Raw genomic sequence first — 22,552 nt, forward strand, 5'->3', positions numbered from 1 at the left:
TTAAGCTCAATCACTACAAAAATGAGCTCATAATTCCTCCCCATGTGCTCCTTCTCCTGACTTCTCTGTCAAGATTGATGAGACAACTATCATCATTACATCCCCACATGCCAGAGTGCTATGGGTAATCCTGAGCTTTTAACTATTGTCACCTCTAACTCCGTAAAATCTTCATTCACTCCCTGGTTATCTCTTGCCTTGACTACTGCAATTCCCTCCTCATTTGCTTAAAGTGATTGTAAAGACTTGTGATTGTAAAGACAAGCGGCTTGCTATGGGGGCACCCGAGCCAAGCTTCAGCACCGTGTGTCTATTCGGAGACACAGCTGCTGTTCGGCCCCACCCCCTCTTACTTATTGGCTAACTGACTTTGACTGAAAGCAATGGGAGCCAATGGCACTGCTGCTGTGTCTCAGCCAATCAGGAGTAGAGTCCCGGGTGGCTGAGGGACTCGTGGACATCGCTGGATAGGGTGTGGGCTCAGGTAAGTTCAGGGTATTAGGGGGTATTGGATAGACTGCTACACACAGAAGGTTTTTTTTTTTTATCTTAAAGCATAGACTGCATTAAGATAAAAAACCTTCTGCGTTTACAACTCCTTTAACTTTACATAGACTATTCCCTTTTCAGTCCATCATGAAAGCTGCTGTCAGACACATCCACCTTACCAACCATTCAGTGTCTGCTAGCCCTCTCTACCAATCCCTCTATAGGTTTCCACTGACCCAACGAATACAATCCAAACTAATAACAATAACTTACAATGCCATCCACAACTCAAACAAACAAACCAAATCATTCTCTCGCCTCCAGGACTTCTCCCTAGCCTCTCCCATCCTCTGGAGCTCCATACCCCAATCTGGCCAACTATCTCCTACTTTAGACTTTTAGGCAAGCCCTGAAAACTCTTCTCTTTAGAGAAGCCTATCCTTCTTCCACCTAACAACTGTACATTTAGTGTTTCCATCACCTCATCACCCAAAGTTATTACGTTTTGTATCACCTGCCCCTCCCTTTTAGAGTGTAAGCCATAAGGAGCAGGGCCCTCTGATTCCTCTTGTATTGAGTCGTCTTGTAACTGTACTGTCTGCCCTCATGTTGTAAAGCACAGTGCAAACTGTTGGTGCTAAATAAATCCCATATAATAATAATAACGATAATAAAGCCAGCAAGAAATGTCTCTTAGGATGTTGTGTCAAGAGAGATCACAGGGTGATACTGTATAATTACAGGCCATACTGGTGTAGTAAAGGTTAGTGAAAGAGGAAAAATGTTCATGAGGAACTCCTGCAGAGAATTTGAATGCAATGGTAATAGAATGATGAACATAGTACAGAAGAAAAAAGAGCAACTGTCATTTACATTTACCAGTTTAATAACAATAATAATAATAATATACACTGTATTGTGCAAAATATTTAGGCAGGTGTGAAGAAATACTGTAAAGTAAGATTGCTTTCAAAAATATATATTTTGATAGTTTTTTTGTTTTTTTTATCAACAAGCGATCAGAAGACAAACCTAAATCAAATCACTGGTGTGACTACCCTTTGGCTTCAAACCAGCATAAATTCTTACACTTGCACACTTTGTACACTTGCACAAACTCAAGGATTTTTTATGATTAGAGTTAGGTATATGATTCATTATTTTACCAAGCAGGTGCTAATGATCATCAATTTTATAGATCGGATGAAACGCCATATGGGGGGGGGGATACAAATACAGTGGGTGCAATGCTTCCCATCATGATGTGGCTAAAATAATACCCTTAGTTGTGTTTGATGGTCAGTACAGCCCAGGGCTGCCAAGTGGAACCACATGCTTTTCAATAACCAGAAGTAACATGTATTTCCTTTCAGCTCTCTGCACTAAACAGAGCAGCAAGAGAAAAGGAAAAGTATGTATATAATGCGTGGATGGGGGTAGGGGTTTAAAGCAAGTTTGTTGCTTTGTCTTAACCACTTCAATACAGGGCACTTTTACTCCCTTCCTGCCCAGGCCATTTTCAGCTTTCTCACACTTTGAATGATAATTGCGTGGTCGTGCAATGCTGTATCCAAACTAAATGTTATGATTTTTTTTTTAGACAGATTGGGCCTAAATTACCACTGAGCTTTTTTTTTTTTACTAGACAAATGAAAAAAAAAATGAAAATTTTGACTTTTTTTTTTATTTCTGTTATAAAATGTTGTAAATAAGTAAGTTTTCTCCTTCACTGATGTGCACTGATAGGACTGCAGTGACGGGCACTGATGGGGGGACAATGATGGGCACTAATGTGGAGGTACTAATATGCAGCACTGATGGACATTGATAGTTGGCACTGATGGACATTGATAGTTGGCACTGATGGACATTGATAGTTGGCACTGATAGGCGGCAATGATGGACACTGATAAGCGGCACTAATGTGCACTGATAGGCAATGGGCGGCACTGATGCGTAATGATGGACACTGATGGGCACTGATAGATGTAACTGATAGGTGGCACTGATGAGGAGACACTGACAGGCATCAACGATGGGCACTGAAACGCAGTACTGATGGCCACTGATTATCATCACTGATAGGCACTGATTGGCATCACTGATGGGCACTGGCAGGCATAGCTGATAGGGGCTGCACTGATAATCATTGCACTGATTATCGGTGCAGACCTCCCCTGTCAGGAAAGCCACTTATCGGCTCTCCTCTACTCACTCGCTGTCAGCGTGAATGCTAATAAATGGCACTTACTAGTTACACTGTAACTGAGGTTGGAAACAGCTGCTCACATGGTAAAGAGCCTACGTCTTTACCATGATCAGAGATGTGGTGTGTCCAAGTGACGCACCGCACCAACGATCGGTGTACATGAGCGACTTATCCTGAAGGACGTCATATAACATCCAGTCAGAGCGGGAAAGCCACCACCCAGCCATCATTTTGCTATTGGTCAGGTGGGAAGTGGTTAAATGGGCAACGCATAAGTTTACATTAAAACTTTCTTAGATGCCACTAAACAAAAGGGAAGTAAGTATATGCAACTGGTGAGTACTAAATGACAATGAGCCAGTTGCAAAGCACAGATTTACCTTAATAAAGGTTTGGAGGTTTGGCCAAACGACAGATTTAGCAACAACCCCTACATTATTTTATATGTTAGCAGTTGAAAATTTCAGCCAATAAAGCGCAAAACAAACATTAATTATAAGGCAACTTACCAATTCATACCAATACACATTAGATGTGGTGGTTGAATTTGTTTTCTTTTTGTGTTTTTTTTCCTTAATTTTCATCTGGTGATCCAAGCAGTAAGTCTGTTATTTTTCAACAGAACAAGCTGTTCTGCAGATGTAGCAATTAGAATGTTGAGACAAACCATTTACCACTGACAGGGGTGCTGCTTATAATCATCAGCTTTTATTTAGTCACGTAAAACCTTTATCTCAAAAGAAAATAAAACTGTCATGCCGCCTACACACGACCGGACTTTTCAACGGACTAGGTCTGACAGTCTTCCCGACTGACTTTCGGCGGAGGTCTGATGGAATTTCTGAGCGAACGGACTTGGCCACACACGACCGGACTAAGTCCGTTCGAAAGTCCATTTGTTTTGAATGTGATGACGTAAGCGGGACTAAACAAGGAAGTTCACTAGCCAGTAGCCAATAGCTGCCCTTGTGTCATATTTGGTCTGTCGGACTAGCACACAGACAAACGTTTTTCCAGATTTTTAGGCCGCCAGACTTGAGTCCATCGGATAGGTTTGAAACATGTTCTATTTCTAGGTCCGTCAGATTTATTTTATAAAAAGTGGTTGGACTAGCCCACACACGATCGGATCGTCCGACGGACTGATCCCGTCGGACCTAGTCTGCCGGGAAAAGTCCGGTCGTGTGTACGTGGCATTACTGTTAGCCCCTGTACACACGGTTGGACATTCAGACGGAAAATGTCTGATCAGACCGTGTTGTTGGATAATCCAACCGTGTGTGGGCTCCATCTGACTTTTTCCATCTGAATTTCTGACCAACAAAGTTTGAGAGCTGGATATAAAACTTTCCGACAACATGATCTGATCGGACAAAGTGTCACACATGCTCAGATCAAATTGCGAGATCAAAGCTATTGGCTACTAGCCTGAACGTAGTCCCGTCGTAACGAACGATCGGATTTTCCGACAACTTTGTCCAACCGTGTGTAAGCAACACGAGTTTCGGACAAAGTCCATTGGAAAAAATCTGACAGATTTTGTGGTCGGAATGTCCGATCGTGTACGGGGGCTAACTGTTTTTGTTACTGCAGTGTGAGCTGGACTTTGTCTTTAAGTGTTAGTCCATCTAACACTCTTTCCACCAGGTTAAAAATGCTGCTTTCTGCTGTGCCCCTCTTCTCCTTCATCCAGAGTGAGGGACACGCTATTACAGGAGGTGTATTACGGACCAGATCACCAAGGGAAAACAAGAGGGAAAAAGCCTGAAAAAATAAAACAAATGCAGCCATCACCTCTAAAGATTGGTAAGCTGCAATATATTACATCTGTGGTTTTGCATATAATACAGCTTTAAATATTTTAAAACAATACATATTGTATTACTTACAGTATATAAGTAATTATACCCACAGACCACATGTCTACTTCAGGTCCATATGCACATCCTCTCAGAATTTCTGGAGCTGAAATATAATAAAACAAAGTTAATAAAAATCATGAAAGAAAATATTTTGAATGTTTTATTGTATTAAAAGGCATTGATGTTATGTAGCTTAAGTTTGTTTTAGAGCTGAGGACTCCGACATCACCAGTACTTTTCCCTTATCTCTATAGCAGTGGAACATATTTGCAGGGTAAGGAGAAGGTTTGGAGCCTACAAACATTGTGGGTACCTTGGGGTTATTTAACAATACAAAGAGTAAAGTGTGAAGCGTGGTAACACAGCAGCAAACCAACACTAATCTGTAATTGTTCCTTAGGCTATTACCTGATGGAAGATACAATTTGGTACTGCATAGTACCATTGATGTTTGCAATGACCTATTGGAAAACCGTATTGTTCTAGTGTTACTTTTACAAATAAGCCCATGATAGAGGACCATTTTAAGAAAAAAAGAGAAAATGAAGGGCACAAAACACCTTTTATTACATTCATATATTATGCTATTAATAATTCCAGATAGTCCTGGCAGGTCTCTTTGGATGAAAAGAAAGTCTTCTAATCCCAGTCAACCAAGAGAAAGTAAGGAGAGTCACCAGGGGTTAGCCAGGAACAGCACCGGGGGAGAAGAGAACCACAGGAGAAACAGTATGAGGGTCCAAAGGGTCTGGGGAGGGATGGGAACCAGGAATCAACTGTGGAGAGAAAGATGATATCAGGAGAATGGAAGAGAATGGAAGGGAGGCTAATGGGAAACAGAATGTGAAAGGTGATTTTGTGCTACTGTGATGATGCAAGATATCTTCTAGTCCTTCACATGGAATTAAGACTTCTGTATCTTGGATTAGGAATACGCACAAAAACTTAAAATACATGGCTTGACAGTGCAGTTCATCTAGGATGCTGTATGTCACCTATTATTCTCAACAAGGCAGGTTGAGGTGCTACAGGATGCTTGTTTTACTTGGAGGAAACTGTTTCCTCTGTTGTTGACAAAATCCGGTTTGGGACCTGCCCAAGCCTGCGAGCTGAAGCAGTAGGAAGCTGCAAAAAAAGTGCTAACCAAGGTACATTGTTTGCACGTGAATGCAGGGACACTGTTATATGGTCAAGAGGACCGAGGCCTAAAGTCTGAGTAGCAGTGCTGCTAAAGAGAACCAGGAGGCTGAAACTGACTTGCTTTGTTTTGCATCAATGGTGGATACCCCTGTGTAGACAGCTATTTGTTTTGTTGGACATTTTCTTGCTCTTTAATAAAAGTGGGCCAACAAGCTGTTAAAATGCACAACTGGCATGAACTCTACTCACTGGTGAGTGCTATACTGAGCTCAAGAACCCCCAAACATTATGATGGTAAAATGACATTCCCAGAACACCGGACTTTCACAATATTTAAGGAACAGGGCGACCAATGCAATAATAATTTGTTAAAAAACAGACATGAGAAGGTAGGCTGTTTCACTTCAAGTTTATCATTGCCTAATTTTAAATTTTTACTTAAAGGCTAAGTTCACTTTTTCTTTCTTCTAAATTCCAGCTTCCTTATGTACCAATATACCATTCATTTACTTCTTAAAAATCTTAAGTTGTATTTTAACACAAGGTATAACCTTAGCCTCCAGCTTGTATAATAGAAAAGTTCATGACTTCCTGATATGTAGGTTTAGAACACGAAAACTGTTAAGGCCGCGTACACACGGGCGGACTGTTCGCCCAACTTTGTCCGCTGAACAGTGTTTCAGCGGACAGTCCGCTCGTGTGTGGGCTTCAGCGGACAGTTTCAGCTTTGTTTGAGCGGACAGTCCGCTCGTGTGTAGGCTTGTTCGTCAAACTAAGTTCCGCGCATACTCAGAAAGAATTTACAGGGCGGACAGGGCGGAAGCGCTCGGTCTTGTAAAACTAGTGTTCGTATTGAAGCTAGCATATTCGTCATGCTGCTAATTTTGTGGTTTTTTAATATAGCCCGTTCTTTTCTTCTTCGTAATGCAAGAAAAGTGAAGTAGCTTTGCTGCTTATATTCACACAGAGTTATACCACATGTTTTTATTCATCCTCATCCTATGATTAATCTTCCAATTATAGAAAAAAAATTATTCTACATTTTAAAAAAACAAAAAAAACCCTATAAAAAAAAAATAAAAAATAAATAAATAAATAAATATATATATATATATATATATATATATATATATATATATATATATATATATATATATATATATATATATATGTCTATCTTAAAAAAAATATAAAATAAAAACACCCCCAAAAAATGTATATATATATATATATATATATATATATATATATATATATATATATATATATATATATATTTATTTCTTAAAAAAAAAAATTGAATTTATCTATTACTATATATTTTTGGAACTACTATTGTCATATTTTTTATTGTTTTTTTTTTGTGTGTGGGGGGGGGGGGGGGGTTGAAACAAGATGGACTTGCATTTTTTTTGGCCAAGCAGGACTATGCAAGTAGAGATAGATAGATAGATAGATAGATAGATAGATAGATAGATAGATAGATAGATAGATAGATAGATAGATAGATAGATAGATAGATACCCAAACCAGCATTTTAGCTTACACATGATTGCATGTTCAAAATCAGCAGAGCTTCCCCTCATTTCAAATGTTAAGCCTCAAATTTACAGCGACTGCACTTCCAAGTGCACTTGCAGTGCTTTAAAAATTGCACTTGAAGTTAGCATATTTACATGAACGTGTGTTTTGTAAATAACCCCCAGAGTCTTTTGACATGTATCTGCCTACTCACAAATAAACTTTTTTTTTAAGCCAAAATTATAAAAAAATATTAAAAAAAAAATAAAAAAAAATAAAAACATACAAGATTTTTTTTGAAATAATAAATTTTTATTTTTCCTCAGAACAAAAATAAATCAAGAGGGAGGCAACACTGGAGACAATTTTGACGTTTGTGAAGCCTTTTGTCCCCCAGGCACACATCAAGTGAGTGGCCTCCAAAATTCCGAACCTGCGTAGCATGTACATAGGGAGCAAAACCAGGTCCTAGAATCCCAAAGACCAGGAACAGCAGCAGATGAGATCTATGTCCCCAGACTGTGGTACTACAACAGCCTGCGTCTTCTTTCAGAGCAGACTGAAGCCAGGCAGTCACTTGCGACTCTTCCGTCTAGCCTTCCCTCCACGCGTCGCTGGAGGCTGTGCCTCTGGTGGTGGAGTTGTGGTAGGAGGAGGAGGAGGAGGAGGAGGAGGAGGAGGAGGAGCAGTAGGGTCTGTGTTGTAAAGCTTAGTGGTGGGTGTGAGCTCACCCTTCAGACCCCGTTGGATGGCATCAAAAAAGATTGCTTCACACAAGTTTCGCTGTGGTTTGTCCATTTCTTGTAGCTTACTAGCCAGATAAGTGGCATAGGCCTCCTCCGGATTGGGGGGTTTTGACAAAACTTGTGTGGCTTGGCGTATAAGTGCCAAGGACTCCTCCTCTGTACGGGCCATCCTCCTGGGCCTTTTGCTGGCTAGGCGGAGGGGAGGGACCTGGCTTTCAGTCCGACTCCTGCTGGGCCCAGCTAGCTCTTGTGTGTGGCTGGTCCCAGCCTCCTCCTCCATACCACTGGTCCCGGCCTCCTCCTGGGTGAGCTCATCCTGTGTAAAAAAAACAAAGAAATCAATAACTAAAATATGTCTATATTTAGAAATCATCAATCACTAACAATTTTACAGTTCTCACTTGCAAATACATTTGTCTTGAAATACAAAAGGCTATCATTTTGACACCATCATTTTTCCATCAGTTCACCAAGATTTGAGCCACATTTGTGTAAACGACTGTATCCTTCTATCTAATTTAATTTGTGATGAAATCCTAGATTTGGAAGCAATTCAAACATTGAACTTGACATCATTAATATTTGAGCAATCCAAACTTTAGAAACTAAAATATACCTGGCTCCAGCTGGGCGCATCAACTTCGTCCAGCAAGGAAGGGTCTGAATCTTCCAGGGATGGCTCACCTGAGGCGGAGGGAAGGGTGGAGGGAAGGGTAGACGGAAGAGTCGAAAGTGACGGCCTGGCTTCGGACGTGTCATCCAGAAAACGCAGCCTGTCATAATACCACAGCCTAGGTACATAGACCTGACCTGCTGCTGCTCCTGATGTTTGGGACTCTAGGATGTTTCTTTGCTCCCGCCTATACACGCTACGCAGGTTCTTAATTTTGGCGTTCACAAAGTCAGTGTCTGCCTGGGGGAGTCGGGTTTTCACAAACGCCAAAACTGTCTCCAGTGTCTTCTTCCGGGCAGCACGGCTTGGATATTGGGGGTGTTTTGAATCCCAAAGATTGCTGTGCGACTCAACTAGATCAAGAAATGTTGAGAGGAAGGCCTCCTCCTTAAAGGGGTCTGGAGTATACCTTTGCATTTTCTGTATAACAAAAAAATAAATAAAAATAAAAATAAAGTCAGACCAAATGCACACTATATTGTGACAATGTAGGCGAGACACACACTACTACACACGCTACCCCCCACACACACACTACCCCCCCCCCACACACACACACACACTACTGCCCCATACACATACACACACACACACACACACACACACACTACCCCTCCCACACACACACAAACACTACCCCCCCCCCCCACACACACACACACACACACACACACACACACACTACCCCTCCCACACACACTACCCCTCCCACACACACACAAACACTACCCCCCCCCCCCACATACACACACACACACTACCCCTCCCACACACACACTACCCCTCCCACACACACACAAACACTACCCCCCCCCACACACACACACACACACACACTACCCCCCCACACACACACACTACCCCTCCCACACACACTACCCCTCCCACACACACACAAACACTACCCCCCCCCACACACACACACACACACACACACACTACACACACTACTGCCCCATACACATACACACACACACACACACACACACACACACTACCCCCACCCCCCACCCCCCCTATACACCTACCTCCACCCCCACACTACCACACAAAACACCAACCCCACTCAACCACCAACCCACATAAAAATCAATTAAACATCAATAAGAATAAAATTCAATATGCACATCCCTAATGCAGGCTTTAAATTAGACGAAAAATAAAAAAAAGAAAATAAAACGAGAACTATCTTACCGTCGCGTGTAGCACTCGCTGCTTCCGTTCGGACAAGCGTACGGCCTCGCGGTAACGCTTTATATACAGCGCATGCGCTCAGGCTCCGCCTGCGTCGCCCGCCCCTGACGTTCCTTGTGACCGTGTTTCCCCGCCCCTTTTACCCTCGTTCCGCTGTGGGTGAATGATAGGAGAAAATGGCGGACGCAAATTCTATGAGCAGCGTGAGCAGCGGGGAGGAAAGCCATTGACCCCATGCTTCCGGAGCAAGGAGGAGATATAAGGCCACCAATATGGCCTTTGAAGAGATGGTGGAGATGGTGGCTATATTAAGAAGGGAGGATTATGATGGGGAACATGGCCCGTACCCCAAACCTAATGTCCGGAAAAGCAGCATCTTGGATGAGGTAGTCACAACCTTGGAGCAGAAATTTGGGGTACGAAGAGGCAAGGACCAGCTCCGGAAACGATGGTCCGACATCAAGTCCAGGGAGCCGGACCAATATTACCGCATCAAAAAGGCCCTGAAAAAAAGTGAGTAAACTCCGCGTTTCTCGTGACTGTCGGACATAATCGTTCGTGTAGGCTTGGGGTAAAACTGGCGGATTTGATCGTAATCGTTCGTGTAGATAGTGTATGTAAATTTGGCGGATTTGATCGTAATCGTTCGTGTAGATAGTGTATGAAAATCTGGCGGGTTTGATCGTAATCGTTCGTGTAGGTAGTGTATGTAAATCTGGCGGATTTGATCGTTCGTGTAGTTAATAGTTCATGTAATGAGCGCATATGGTTGTTCGTATATGTGGGCGTAAATAGCATGAATTTGTGTATGGTGTAAATTTATCTGGTGTTGGATTAGATTTTAATTAGTTATTATTTTTTTTGTATTATTCATGATAAACTGAATTGTCACGCTCAGTTTATAGGATATACATTTTTACTAAAGTTTCATAAATTTATTCAGTGCAATGTAGACTCAATTAAAAAAATGAGATAGATAGATAAAATGCTGGTTCAACATCTGGACTGGGAAACATTTATAAGTGTAGTTTGGGCCATCATAGAACATTTTTTGACATAATCACACACAGGTACTCCAGGGGATGATTCGAGTGTGTCCGTCTGTGAAACTTTGAAAAAAAGAAATACAGTATCACAGTTTGGTTAAAGGCTAGGTTCACATTGCTGCAATGTACGAGATCAAATGTGATTTGCAACGCACTGCAGTGCAAATCACATGTGATCTCTGTGTGATGCGATTTCAGCCATACATATAGTATGGCTGAATTTGCATCGCATCCGGCCCAAACTTGTACATGGCCCTTTTTTTAGTCCACAACCGAATCGGATCACATGGGTGTTCACACCATGTGGTCCGATTCCTGTCCGAGTTTAAAGATTGCACTGTGAAATGAGAACTAATTTGGAGGTGTCAATAAAACTTTACACTGATACTCCCAGCAGGTCACATAGGGCAGTGCGAACTGCGCATGCGATGCGTGAAACCACAGTAGATTTGCAGCGTTCGCACATCGCAGCAGTCTGAACACAGCCTAACAAAAAAAAAGTCATTTTAAGGATGTATTAAACTAGGATCTTGTAATAACCACTAATAATTGTACACCAATTCAAACCAATGTTTCATATTCAAATTTCTGAACTCAAATATCACTATGCTTAAAAGTATCTTTTTTTGTTTTGTTTTTTTTTGTTGTTTTTTTCATTCTCATAGGGGAACAAAGACTCAGACAAGAGGCGGAGCAGCCCAGGACCCCCCGACCTCGCCAGCCTGATTGGGCACTTAGCCCCAGCCCCGCGTCAGTATTGGAGCTGCCCAGCCCTGTGTCTGTGAGGGAGCAGCCAAGCTCGGTATCCTCCGCTGGACCAAGCTCTGTAGCTCCACTGGATGAGCCCAGCCCAGGGCTAGATGTGGAGAAGGAAGAGCAGGTGGAGTTACACACCCCACAAAGTGAGTGTCTGACAACCCAGCTTAAGGTAAACAATTAATGGCTGTATATTTTAACCAATTTTTTATCTACACATGTTTTTAGGTGATGATCTGGTTGTGGTTGGAGAAGCCGCGGAGCCATTTTCAGCGGACAGTGCCCAGAGGCTAATTGGTGACATCATGGCCTGGAATGGGCAGATTGACCGGATGGAGAACCAGATTCTCAATATCCAAAGAGAACTGGTCACTATGAGGCAGGGAATGAAGAACATGATTGATGTTTTAGGGAGAATCTAAGCCCCTTTTCCCTAAAACCCAATCGATCATGTTCTTCATTCCCTTGTAAAAACGTTTTTAATGTTTTAAAAACAGAGTTTTTAGAGGCCAAATTTTGAAGATGCACACGGTGTGTCAACATGTGCTATGTGCCATCAGAGGATCGCAATGGACGCATTTGGTGTTTGAAAACCCTTCCTCATTCTAGTATGTGAGAGGAAGGGATTGCACACACCAAACACGTCCATTGATCACTCATGATGGTACATAGCACATGTTGACATTACCAATTTTTGGTGTGCATCTTCAAAATTTGGCTTTGCCCCCTGTTTTATGTAAATAGTTAAAAATATGCTTTTATTTTGTGATAATTGTATTTTAGATATATCGATATATTTCTATGTTTACAAAAAAAACAAAAAAAAATTCAAAAAAACAAAACAAAAAAAATTTCAAAAAAAAAAAAAAAAACACAAAAAAATACGATCTAAAAAAGAGGCACTGGTTGGAATGTGCACTATTAAAAAATCAAAAAAAAGATGTGTGTGTGTGTGTCTACTTCTTTCAATACTCAATCCCAGTTTGGGAAGTCATTTTGTGTTTTCTGTCACAAAGGGCCTTATTTCCTATTGTCAAAAACCACTTTGCTATACAAATGCACTAGGACAGGAATATGCAATTTGTGGAAATCCAGCTGTTGCAGAACTACAAGTCCCATGAAGCATAGCAAGACTGACAGCCACAAGCATGAGACCCAGAGGCATGATTGACTTGTAGTTTTGCACCAGCCGGAGGCTGGCCAATTGCATATCCCTGAATTAGGAGAATGTAGGATACAAGCAACGTGAAAAGCAAACAAGAACCAAACTTCAAAATTTGAACAGACAAGACATATTTCAAGAAAAATACACTTTTATTGGTCAGCTGGCATTGGAATAGCCCCCCTACCATTAAAATAGCTGACATAGCGGTCACACACCTCACGTGCTGTTTGGGGGGCTAAGCCAGGAAGGGCATGATCCAGCCCTGTCAGTTCTGGAAGCCTGAGTCCGGCCTCAGGCCCAATAGGCTGCAGGTACTGGTTACCTGAAAATTTCCTTAGAAAATTGTGCAGAATGCAGCAGCACAGAATAACATAGTTCAGTTTATATTCGGCCAGGTTGATGGCTGTCAGTAACAGACGGAACCGGCTGGCCATAATGCCAAAGGCACTCTCCACAACCCTTCTTGCTCTGGCCAGCCGGTAATTAAAAACCCTCCTCTCCGGGGTGAGGGTCCTTTGGGGGAAGGGTCTCATAAGATGTTCACTCAGACCGAACGCTTCATCAGCCAGAAAAACAAACGGGAGCCCCTCCACATTCTCGGCATCTGGTGGCAAGTCCAGACCACCAGTGGTAAGACGGTGGCAGAACTCGGTCTGCCTAAAGACTCCTCCGTCAGACATCCGGCCGTTCTTCCCCACATCCACATAAAGAAAGTCACATTGTGCCGACACCACCGCCATTAGCACCACACTATGGAACCCCTTATAATTCCAACAGTAGGACCCCGAATGGGGTGGGGGCACAATCCTCACATGTTTCCCGTCGATGGCCCCTCCGCAGTTGGGAAAGTCCCAACGGGCAGCGAACTGGGAAGCCACAGTCTGCCATTCCTGTGGCGTGGAAGGACACTGGGGAGTCAAACACATGAAAAAAAATAAAATTAGTCATTAAATAAAAACAATTCATAACAAATAAAACTCAAAAACCTTTTGGAACAACAGTTAAACAGAAATATTGCAAATTTGTTTTCTGCCAAAAAAAAAAGTAGGCGGACCAATTCACAGATTAATCAGCCCTCTGATGGACCAGGGGACATAAATTAGGTGGGTAAGTGGGGTGGGGGGGGACTAATTAATGAGTATCCAACACCTGCAAGCAATTTGAGTTGGGGGACTAATTAATGAGTTGACAATCTATCTATCTATCTATCTATCTATCTATCTATCTATCTATCTATTCTATCTATTCTATCTATTCTATCTAATCTATCTACACACACACACAGGGTGTATACAAAGAGTATACAAAGGGTGGGGGGGGGGCAAGTAAAATAGTACAATGGAGCTGACAATATGAATTATAGATAAAAACAGTCTCGGCTGTGGGTGTATATGGGGCCCAGGATCGAATGCTGAGGACGTTAATGAAAGCAAATATGCACGTGGGACACAAAAAGGTAAAAAGCTCCTACAAAATGACACACAAAAAAAAAAAATTTAAACAAAAAACAAAAACAAAAAAATAAACCACAAAAAAAAATGGGTGGCACAATTCACAGATTAATCAGCCCTCTGATGGACCAGGGGACATAAATTAGGTGGGTAAGTGGGGTGGGGGGGGGACTAATTAATGAGTATCCAACACCTGCAAGCAATTTGAGTGGGGTGGGGGGACTAATTACTAAGTATCCAACACCTGCAAGCAATTTGAGTGGGGTGGGGGGACTAATTACTAAGTATACAACACCTGCAAGCAATTTGAGTGGGGTGGGGGGGCTAATTAATAAGTATCCAACACCTGCAAGCAATTTGAGTGGGGTGGGGGGACTAATTAATAAGTATCCAACACCTGCAAGCAATTTGAGTGGGGGGAATAATTAATGAGTTGACAATCCATATCTATATATCTATATCTCTATATATCTATATATCTCTCTCTCCCCCTCTCTCTCTCCCCCTCTCTCTCTTCCCCGCTCTCTCTCCCCCGCTCTCTCTCCCCCTCTCTCTCTATCTATCTATCTACACACACAGGGTGTATACAAAGAGTATACAAAGGGTGGGGGGGCAAGTAAAATAGTACAATGGAGCTGACAATATGAATTATAGATAAAAACAGTCTCGGCTGTGGGTGTATATGGGGCCCAGGATTGAATGCTGAGGATGTTAATGAAAGCAAATATGCATGTGGGACACAAAAAAGGTAAAAAGCTCAAAAAAAATGACACAAAAAAAAAAAATGCATGCATTCATATAAAGGGGACATTCACATCATATTCCTGTCATGGATATTAAAAGTCATGATTAAATGAATACAAACATACAATGCATATAATGCATATAATGCAATATTAAAAGAACAAACTTACCTTCATATATTCCTTCTGCAGGACCCGAATAATGGCAGAACAGGTCTCTGGAATAATGATCCCCAGAGCCTGGGGGGAGATGCCTGTCGAGAACTTGAGGTCCTGAAGGCTTCTCCCTGTCGCCAAGTAGCGCAACGTGGCGACGAGCCTCTGCTCCGGAGTGATGGCTTGCCGCATGCAGGTATCCTGCCTGCTGATATAAGGGGTCAGCAAAGCCAGCAGACGGTGAAAAACGGGGTCCGTCATCCTGAGATAATTCCTGAAATCATCAGGATTATTCTCACGGATCTCACGGAGTAAAGGCATATGCGAGAATTGGTCACGCTGGCGCAACCAATTCTTTGTCCATGAACTCCTCCTCACCCTGTTCACAGACTGGGCTCGGGTCAAAGTATTAACCCCAACACCAAGCCCCAATATAGCACGAAATCGTTCCCGAGTACGTCCACTCTCCATGGCTTTGAAACGGTCGGCTGGACAGACAAGCTCAACTGAACGCACTGAAGAACAGCCAGACCTATGAAGAACGACCTGAAACCCAGAAACAAGCGGACCAGAAGCGCCTAATAACAGGTACAACTGATCCACGCGTACCGAAAGACAGATACAAACCTCACAGGTAGACTGTGCCGCAGTGAACGGACAAATTAAGCTGAAGTCTGAAAAGCGCGAATCGTCTCTAACCAAACTTCTACTAACGCAAAGTCAGCAGAAGGAGCCCAAAGGGTGCTTTGCTGTGTCTTGGACTTCCTATTTCTAGTCCCGTCGTACGTGACGTACGTCATCGCGCAAGTTTCAGCGGACTGTTCGTTCGTCGTGTGTGGCCAAGTCCGTCCATGCTAATTTTGAGCGGACTGTCCGCTCAAACTGTTTGACGAACAAAGTTGGGCGAACAGTCCCCACGTGTGTACGCGGCCTAAGACACAGTTAGTAATTCACCAGCTAACTTCATTAACACACTCCCTGCACCTGCCCTCCCCCTCCAGGATATTGCTCCCACCCACCTCTGTACTCACATGCAGATGTGTGTCATATGCAGGCAGTAGTATTGAAAACAGAAGTGTGTCCCTGAAAGTCTGTAAAGCTCACCATACACTATACAATCTGACTGTATAATCTCCTTTATATTCACCATCAACTACAATCTCTTTTATGTCTACCATCATGCCCTAAATCTATATACCATGAACTTTTCTGTGGAACAAGCTGGAGGCTGAGGTGATGTCTTCTCTTAAAATACATAGAAAGCTTTTTCTTTTCTGCAACAGAAGTACATCAATGGTATATTGGTACATAGGGAAGCTGGAAACTAGAAAAAGTCTTTGAGTATGCCATTTGTATACCATTTGTAAGGTGAATTCAAAATGTATGCTGCAGTAAAATCCAAGTAACATCTAGCCACTAAATACTGTCAGACAGGGGCGTACCTAGAGCATTCGGCACCCGGGGCGACTCCTATATCTGGCACCCGCCCTCACTTTAAAATGTAAAAACACTGCACTGTGTCCCCTGCATACCTCTGCATCCCCCAATATCTCTTTGTCACTACTTTGTACCCCCTCTCCACAACTGGACTCCTTTACATTGCACAGCCCCCCGCAGCTCTGGATCCCTTTACATTACACACCTCTGGACCCCTTTACATTACAAAACTGGTGAACCTCTAGACCCCTTTACATTACACAACCCCCTGTACCTCTAGACCTCTTTACATTGCATAACCCCCTGAACCTCAGGGCCCCTTTACTTTACACAGCATCCTGCACCTCTAGACCCCTTTACATTACATAACACCCTGCACCTCAGGACACCTTTACATTACAAAACCCTCTGCACCTTTGGACCCCTTTCAATTACACAGCACCCTGCACCTCTGGACCCATTTACATTACACAACCCCCTGAACCTCAGGGCCCCTTTACATTACATAGCACCCTGCACCTCAGGACACCTTTACATTACAAAACCCTCTGCACCTCTAGACCCCTTTACATTACACAACCCCCTGCACCTCTGGACACCTTTACATTGCACAACCCCCTGCACCTGTGGACCCCTTTACATTACACAGCCCCCTGCACCTCTGGACCCCTTTACATTACACAGCACTGTGCACCTCAGGACACCTTTACATTACAAAACCCTATGCCCCTTTGGACCCCTTTCCATTACACAGCACCCTGCACCTCTAGACCCCTTTACATTACACAACACCCTGCACCTCAGGACACCTTTACATTACAAAACCCTCTGCACCTCCTGGACCCCTTTACATTACACAGCACCCTGCACCTCTGGACCCATTTACATTACACAACCCCCTGAACCTCAGGACCCCTTTACATTGCACAGCACCCTGCACCTCTAGACCCCTTTACATTACACATCACCCTGCACCTCAGGACACCTTTACATTACAAAACCCTCTGCACCTCCTGGACCCCTTTACATTACACAGCACCCTGCACCTCTGGATCCATTTACATTACACAACCCCCTGAACCTCAAGGCCCCTTTACATTGCACAGCACCCTGCACCTCTAGACCCCTTTACATTACAAAACACCCTGCACCTCTGGACCCCTTTACATTACACAACCCCCTGCACCTGTGGACCCCTTTACATTACACATCCCCCTGCACCTCTGGACCCCTTTACATTGCACAGCACTGTGCACCTCAGGACACCTTTACATTACAAAACCCTATGCACCTTTGGACCCCTTTACATTACACAGCACCCTGCACCCATTTACATTACACAACCCCCTGAACCTCAGGGCCCCTTTACATTACACAGCACCCTGCACCTCTAGACCCCTTTACATTACACAACACCCTGCACCTCAGGACACCTTTACATTACAAAACCCTCTGCACCTCCTGGGCCCCTTTACATTACACAGCACCCTGCACCTGTGGACCCATTTACATTACACAACCCCCTGAACCTCAGGGCCCCTTTACATTGCACAGCACCCTGCACCTCTAGACCCCTTTACATTACACAACACCCTGCACCTCAGGACACCTTTACATTACAAAACCCTCTGCACCTCTGGACCCCTTTGCATTACACAACCCCCTGCACCTGTGGACCTCTTTACATTACACAGCCCCCTGCACCTCCAGACCCCTTTACATTACACAGCACTGTGCACCTCAGGACACCTTTACATTACAAAACCCTATGCACCTTTGGACCCCTTTACATTACACAGCACCCTGCACCTCTGGACCCATTTACATTACACAACCCCCTGAACCTCAGGGCCCCTTTACATTACACAGCACCCTGCACCTCTAGACCCCTTTACATTACACAGCACCCTACACCTCTAGACCCCTTTACATTACACAGCACTGTGCACCTCAGGACACCTTTACATTACAAAACCCTCTGCACCTCCTGGACCTCTTTACATTACACAGCACCCTGCACCTCTGGAACCATTTACATTACACAACCCCCTGAACCTCAGGGCCCCTTTACATTACATAGCACCCTGCACCTCAGGACACCTTTACATTACAAAACCCTCTGCACCTCCTGGACCCCTTTACATTACACAGCACCCTGCATCTCAGGACCCCTTTACATTACACAAACCCCTGCACCTCAGGACCCCTTTACATTACACAACCCCCTGCACTTCAGGACCCCTTTACATTACACAACCCCCTGCACTTCAGGACCCCTTTACATTACACAACCCCCTGCACTTCAGGACCCCTTTACATTACACAACCCCCTGCACTTCAGGACCCCTTTACATTACACAACCCCCTGAAGCCTTTGGGTTCACACTAGTGTCTTGGAGTTTGTCGCAGTGTTGGGGTATATGCAGTTTTTCTGCATATAATCCTCATTTTTAGCTGCAGTCCCACAGACGTCTATTAGCTTGTGTAATTTTACTGTGTTTTCTGAAAGATTCAGTATAGAGGACATTTGGTGCGCTTTCAGAAAATGGTGCAAAAATGTGTAACCTAATAGAAGTCTGTGGGACTGTAGTGAAAATTGAGGCAACTGAACCACAGCGCATCAGTGTGAACCCACCTGAGTCCTAGTTCACATATATGCGATGCGATGCAGGAATCAACGAGATTCCAGTGCAGATTCCTGCATTGCATGTTGCTTGTTGGCTGTTCACACTGCCCTTTGCAAGCTGCTACGGGTGTCAATGTAAAATTAATGGCATCCCTAGATCGGTTTGCAAATCGCAGTGAGAACTGTGAAATGGTGCAAGAATCGGATTGCATAGGTGTAAACACCCATCCAATCCAATTCCAGTGCAGACCAAAAAAAGGGTCCCTCACCATTTTGGTGCAAATGTGATTTCAGCCATACAGTTTGTATGGCTGAATTTGCATCGCACAGACATTGCATGGGATTTGCACAGCAATTCAGTGTGAATCACATGCAATGTCTATGAACACAGTAGTGTAAACCCTGGTAAAGGAGCATGATGGGAATATGATGGGGACATGATGGAAAGATACTGGAGGACAAGAGAGGAAAGAGGGGGAGTGAATGAGATTTGGGAGAGAGAGGGCAGAGTCTGCACACAGGGACAGTGCTGATAACTTACTTGGATGTTCTTCCTCACACTGTTCAAATGTTCCCTCCCCCATATTCCTTTCAGAGCAGCTCAGCACACAGGCTGCACGGAGCATGGATGGGACACGCAGGGGAGAGAGGGGGCAGAGCTAGGGCAGACTCTTCCATCTCTGTGGAGGGGGGGGAATTGTACTCACTCACTGGGCTGTTATAATTAAACAGAGAGTGAGAGCATTGTGACAATGGGTCAGCCTGCCTGAGGTCTCCCTGCTCAGCATGTCACATCGGCTGCACTATCAAGCCTGTCCCACTCTCACTGTTTCATACAGGGGAGCTGCCTGACACCACCCTAATGTGTGGCACCTGGGGCGGTCCGCACCCCCGCCCCCTAGTTAGTACGCCACTGCTGTCAGATAAAGAATAGATCTATTCTACAACATAAACACACTTATGCCCCGAACACACGATCAGAATTTCACTCAACTGTCAAGAATGAGGTGACGTACAACACTAAGACAAGCCAAGAAAATGAAGTTCAATGCTTCAGAGCATGCGTCAAATTTTTTCCAAGCATGCGTAGGAATTTTGCGAGTCGGAATTGCTACAGACGATCAGAATTTCCGATCGGAATTTTTTCGATCTGAACTTTTTCTGACCGAAAAATTAAGAACTTGCTCTAAATATTTTTCTGGCGGGAATTCTGCCAGCAAAAGTCCGATGGAGCATACACACGGTCGGAATTTCCGACCAAAAACTCACATCGGACTTGCGGAATTGCCAATCGTGTGTACGGGGGGCTTTATCCAAAATAACACATTTTTGTCTGGATTGATAGATGTTCAACTGGATTTTTTATTTTTTAACTGTATATTTATTTAATGTTAGTTGGTAGGTAGCTATCACTGTGGCAGATAGTTCATGATACCTGGACCAAGGTTATGGTGTGCCTGCAAACCTTTATTTAATGTACTTGTGTTAAACATTTCCATGTTCCTTCAATAAGGCAAACAGTGCAGTACATATTTCAACAACCTATAGCAATTGATTGACGGTTATCTTTAAGTGATCTGTGTCCATCACAGAGAAGTGCTATTCCTTTAGGCCAGGGGTCTCCAAACTATTGCCCACGAGTTGTTCAGGAACTACAATTCCCATCATGCCTTATCATGTCTGTGAATGTCAGAGATTTACAATGTCTCATGGGACGTGTAGTTCCACAACAGCTGGAGGGCCGTAGTGTGGAGATTACTGCTTTAGGTCATTGCACTTCATGATCGCACTTTGCATTGCCTTATTTAATTAGCCTACTTTTGCACCTGTCTATATGGCTGCTACTGACATTGTTTTCCAGTTTGAATAACTTTTCAAAATGTTAATAAAGTGAAAACTTTTAATGGCCTCCTTTGGTCAAGCCCATTTTAGGGACTCTTCAAAGAGTAAAGAAGAGAATTATTTATCCAACTATTTTTCAGTCAGGTCCAGCAACTATCTCTTGTCAGTTGGGGATCAACATCTCTGTCAGAGGGAACATTTAATTGGCTAGGATCAGAAGCCTGACTACACATGGCCAGCATTTTATGGGGATGTTGCTTTCCCACTGTTCCTGTTAACTTACTGCAACGTGTAAGAAATTAATTGGACACCTTTGCTGAATTTGAAGTGATCAATATAATCTTCCTGCGCTAGCAAGACTTCAAAGACTTTTCAAAATGCCAAGTGAGTAAAGAAACATTAAGATCAAAGTTATTGTGGGCGACAAAGACAACACTGGTTATTTGTGTAGTTAGCGTACTAAAGTCAAGTCAAAGTAATGGATGCAGTTTCATCAATGTTCTTAAAGGGGTTGTAAAGGTAAAAGTTTTTTCACATTAATGCATTCTATGCATTAAGGTGAAAAAAAAATCTGACAATACTGGCCTCCCTAGCCCCCCGTTATACTTACCTGACCCCTCGAAAGTCCTGCGCTTGTCCCCAACATCCTCTTCGCTGATCAGCCTGGCCGCTAATTGGTTACAGTGGATGGATTGAAAGCAGCACAGCCATTTGCATGCGCTGCTGTCAATCACATCCAATGACGCAGCGCACCGAGGGCGGGGCTGAGTGATATATAGCGAATGGCTATAGCCGCCGGCTGTATCACAAAAGCGCGCCCACAAGCACTCCACATCATGTGAGGGAGCGTGCATGAAGTTGTGGAATCCTTGCGGGAGGGAGCCAAGACAGCCGCCGAGGGACCCCAGAAGACCAGGTTCGGGGCCACTCTGTGCAAAACGAGCTGCACAGTGGAGGTAAGAATAACATGTTTGTTATTTAACCACTTCCCACCCGGCCAATGCACATATACGGCCGGGTGGGAGCCGCCCACTCCTGATAGGACGTTCAGGAACGTCCATCAGGAGGAGCGGGATCGCGCGCGCGCGTGCCCGCGCAGCGGCGCGATCCCGATGCGCCCGTGTCACCCGGACACGGCGCATCTCAGATCGGCAGGAGGGCTCTGTGATTGGCCCTCCTGATCACATGATGGCCGTGTCCAATCACGGCCGTCATGTGATGTAAACAAACAGCCGGTTGCTAGGCAATCGGCTCCTCCTCTCCTCACACAGAAGTCATCGCTGTGGAGAGGAGAGCAGATCGCTGCAGCCGGCTGCTGATCAGTGAGTATGAGCTGCTTTTTACAGCTTTTTACTCACTGATCACCAGTCTAGTGTACACAGTAAACACACCACACAGTAAACACATCACACAGTATAAACACAATGTCCCCACACATGTCCCCAAAACATACATGTCCCCAAATAATAAAAACACATGTCCCTAATAATAAAAAC

At 43.8% G+C, this 22,552-nt stretch overlaps 1 protein-coding gene across 1 annotated transcript in view; it reads right to left on the reverse strand.

Annotated features, from left to right (window-relative positions):
* Positions 1 to 22,552, reverse strand: part of CAMK4 (calcium/calmodulin dependent protein kinase IV) — a 318,697-nt gene that overhangs the window by 10,791 nt on the left and 285,354 nt on the right. The window contains exon 8 of the mRNA XM_077462295.1: positions 4,588 to 4,663. Within this exon, the coding sequence (XP_077318421.1) occupies positions 4,588 to 4,663 (76 nt within the window). The remainder of the gene's footprint in view (positions 1 to 4,587; positions 4,664 to 22,552) is intronic.

This window comes from Lithobates pipiens, unplaced genomic scaffold (assembly GCF_037356315.1).
Source record: "Lithobates pipiens isolate NorthernLeopardFrog02 unplaced genomic scaffold, aLitPip1_a1.2 Scaffold_3, whole genome shotgun sequence".
NCBI classification, from domain to species: domain Eukaryota; kingdom Metazoa; phylum Chordata; class Amphibia; order Anura; family Ranidae; genus Lithobates; species Lithobates pipiens.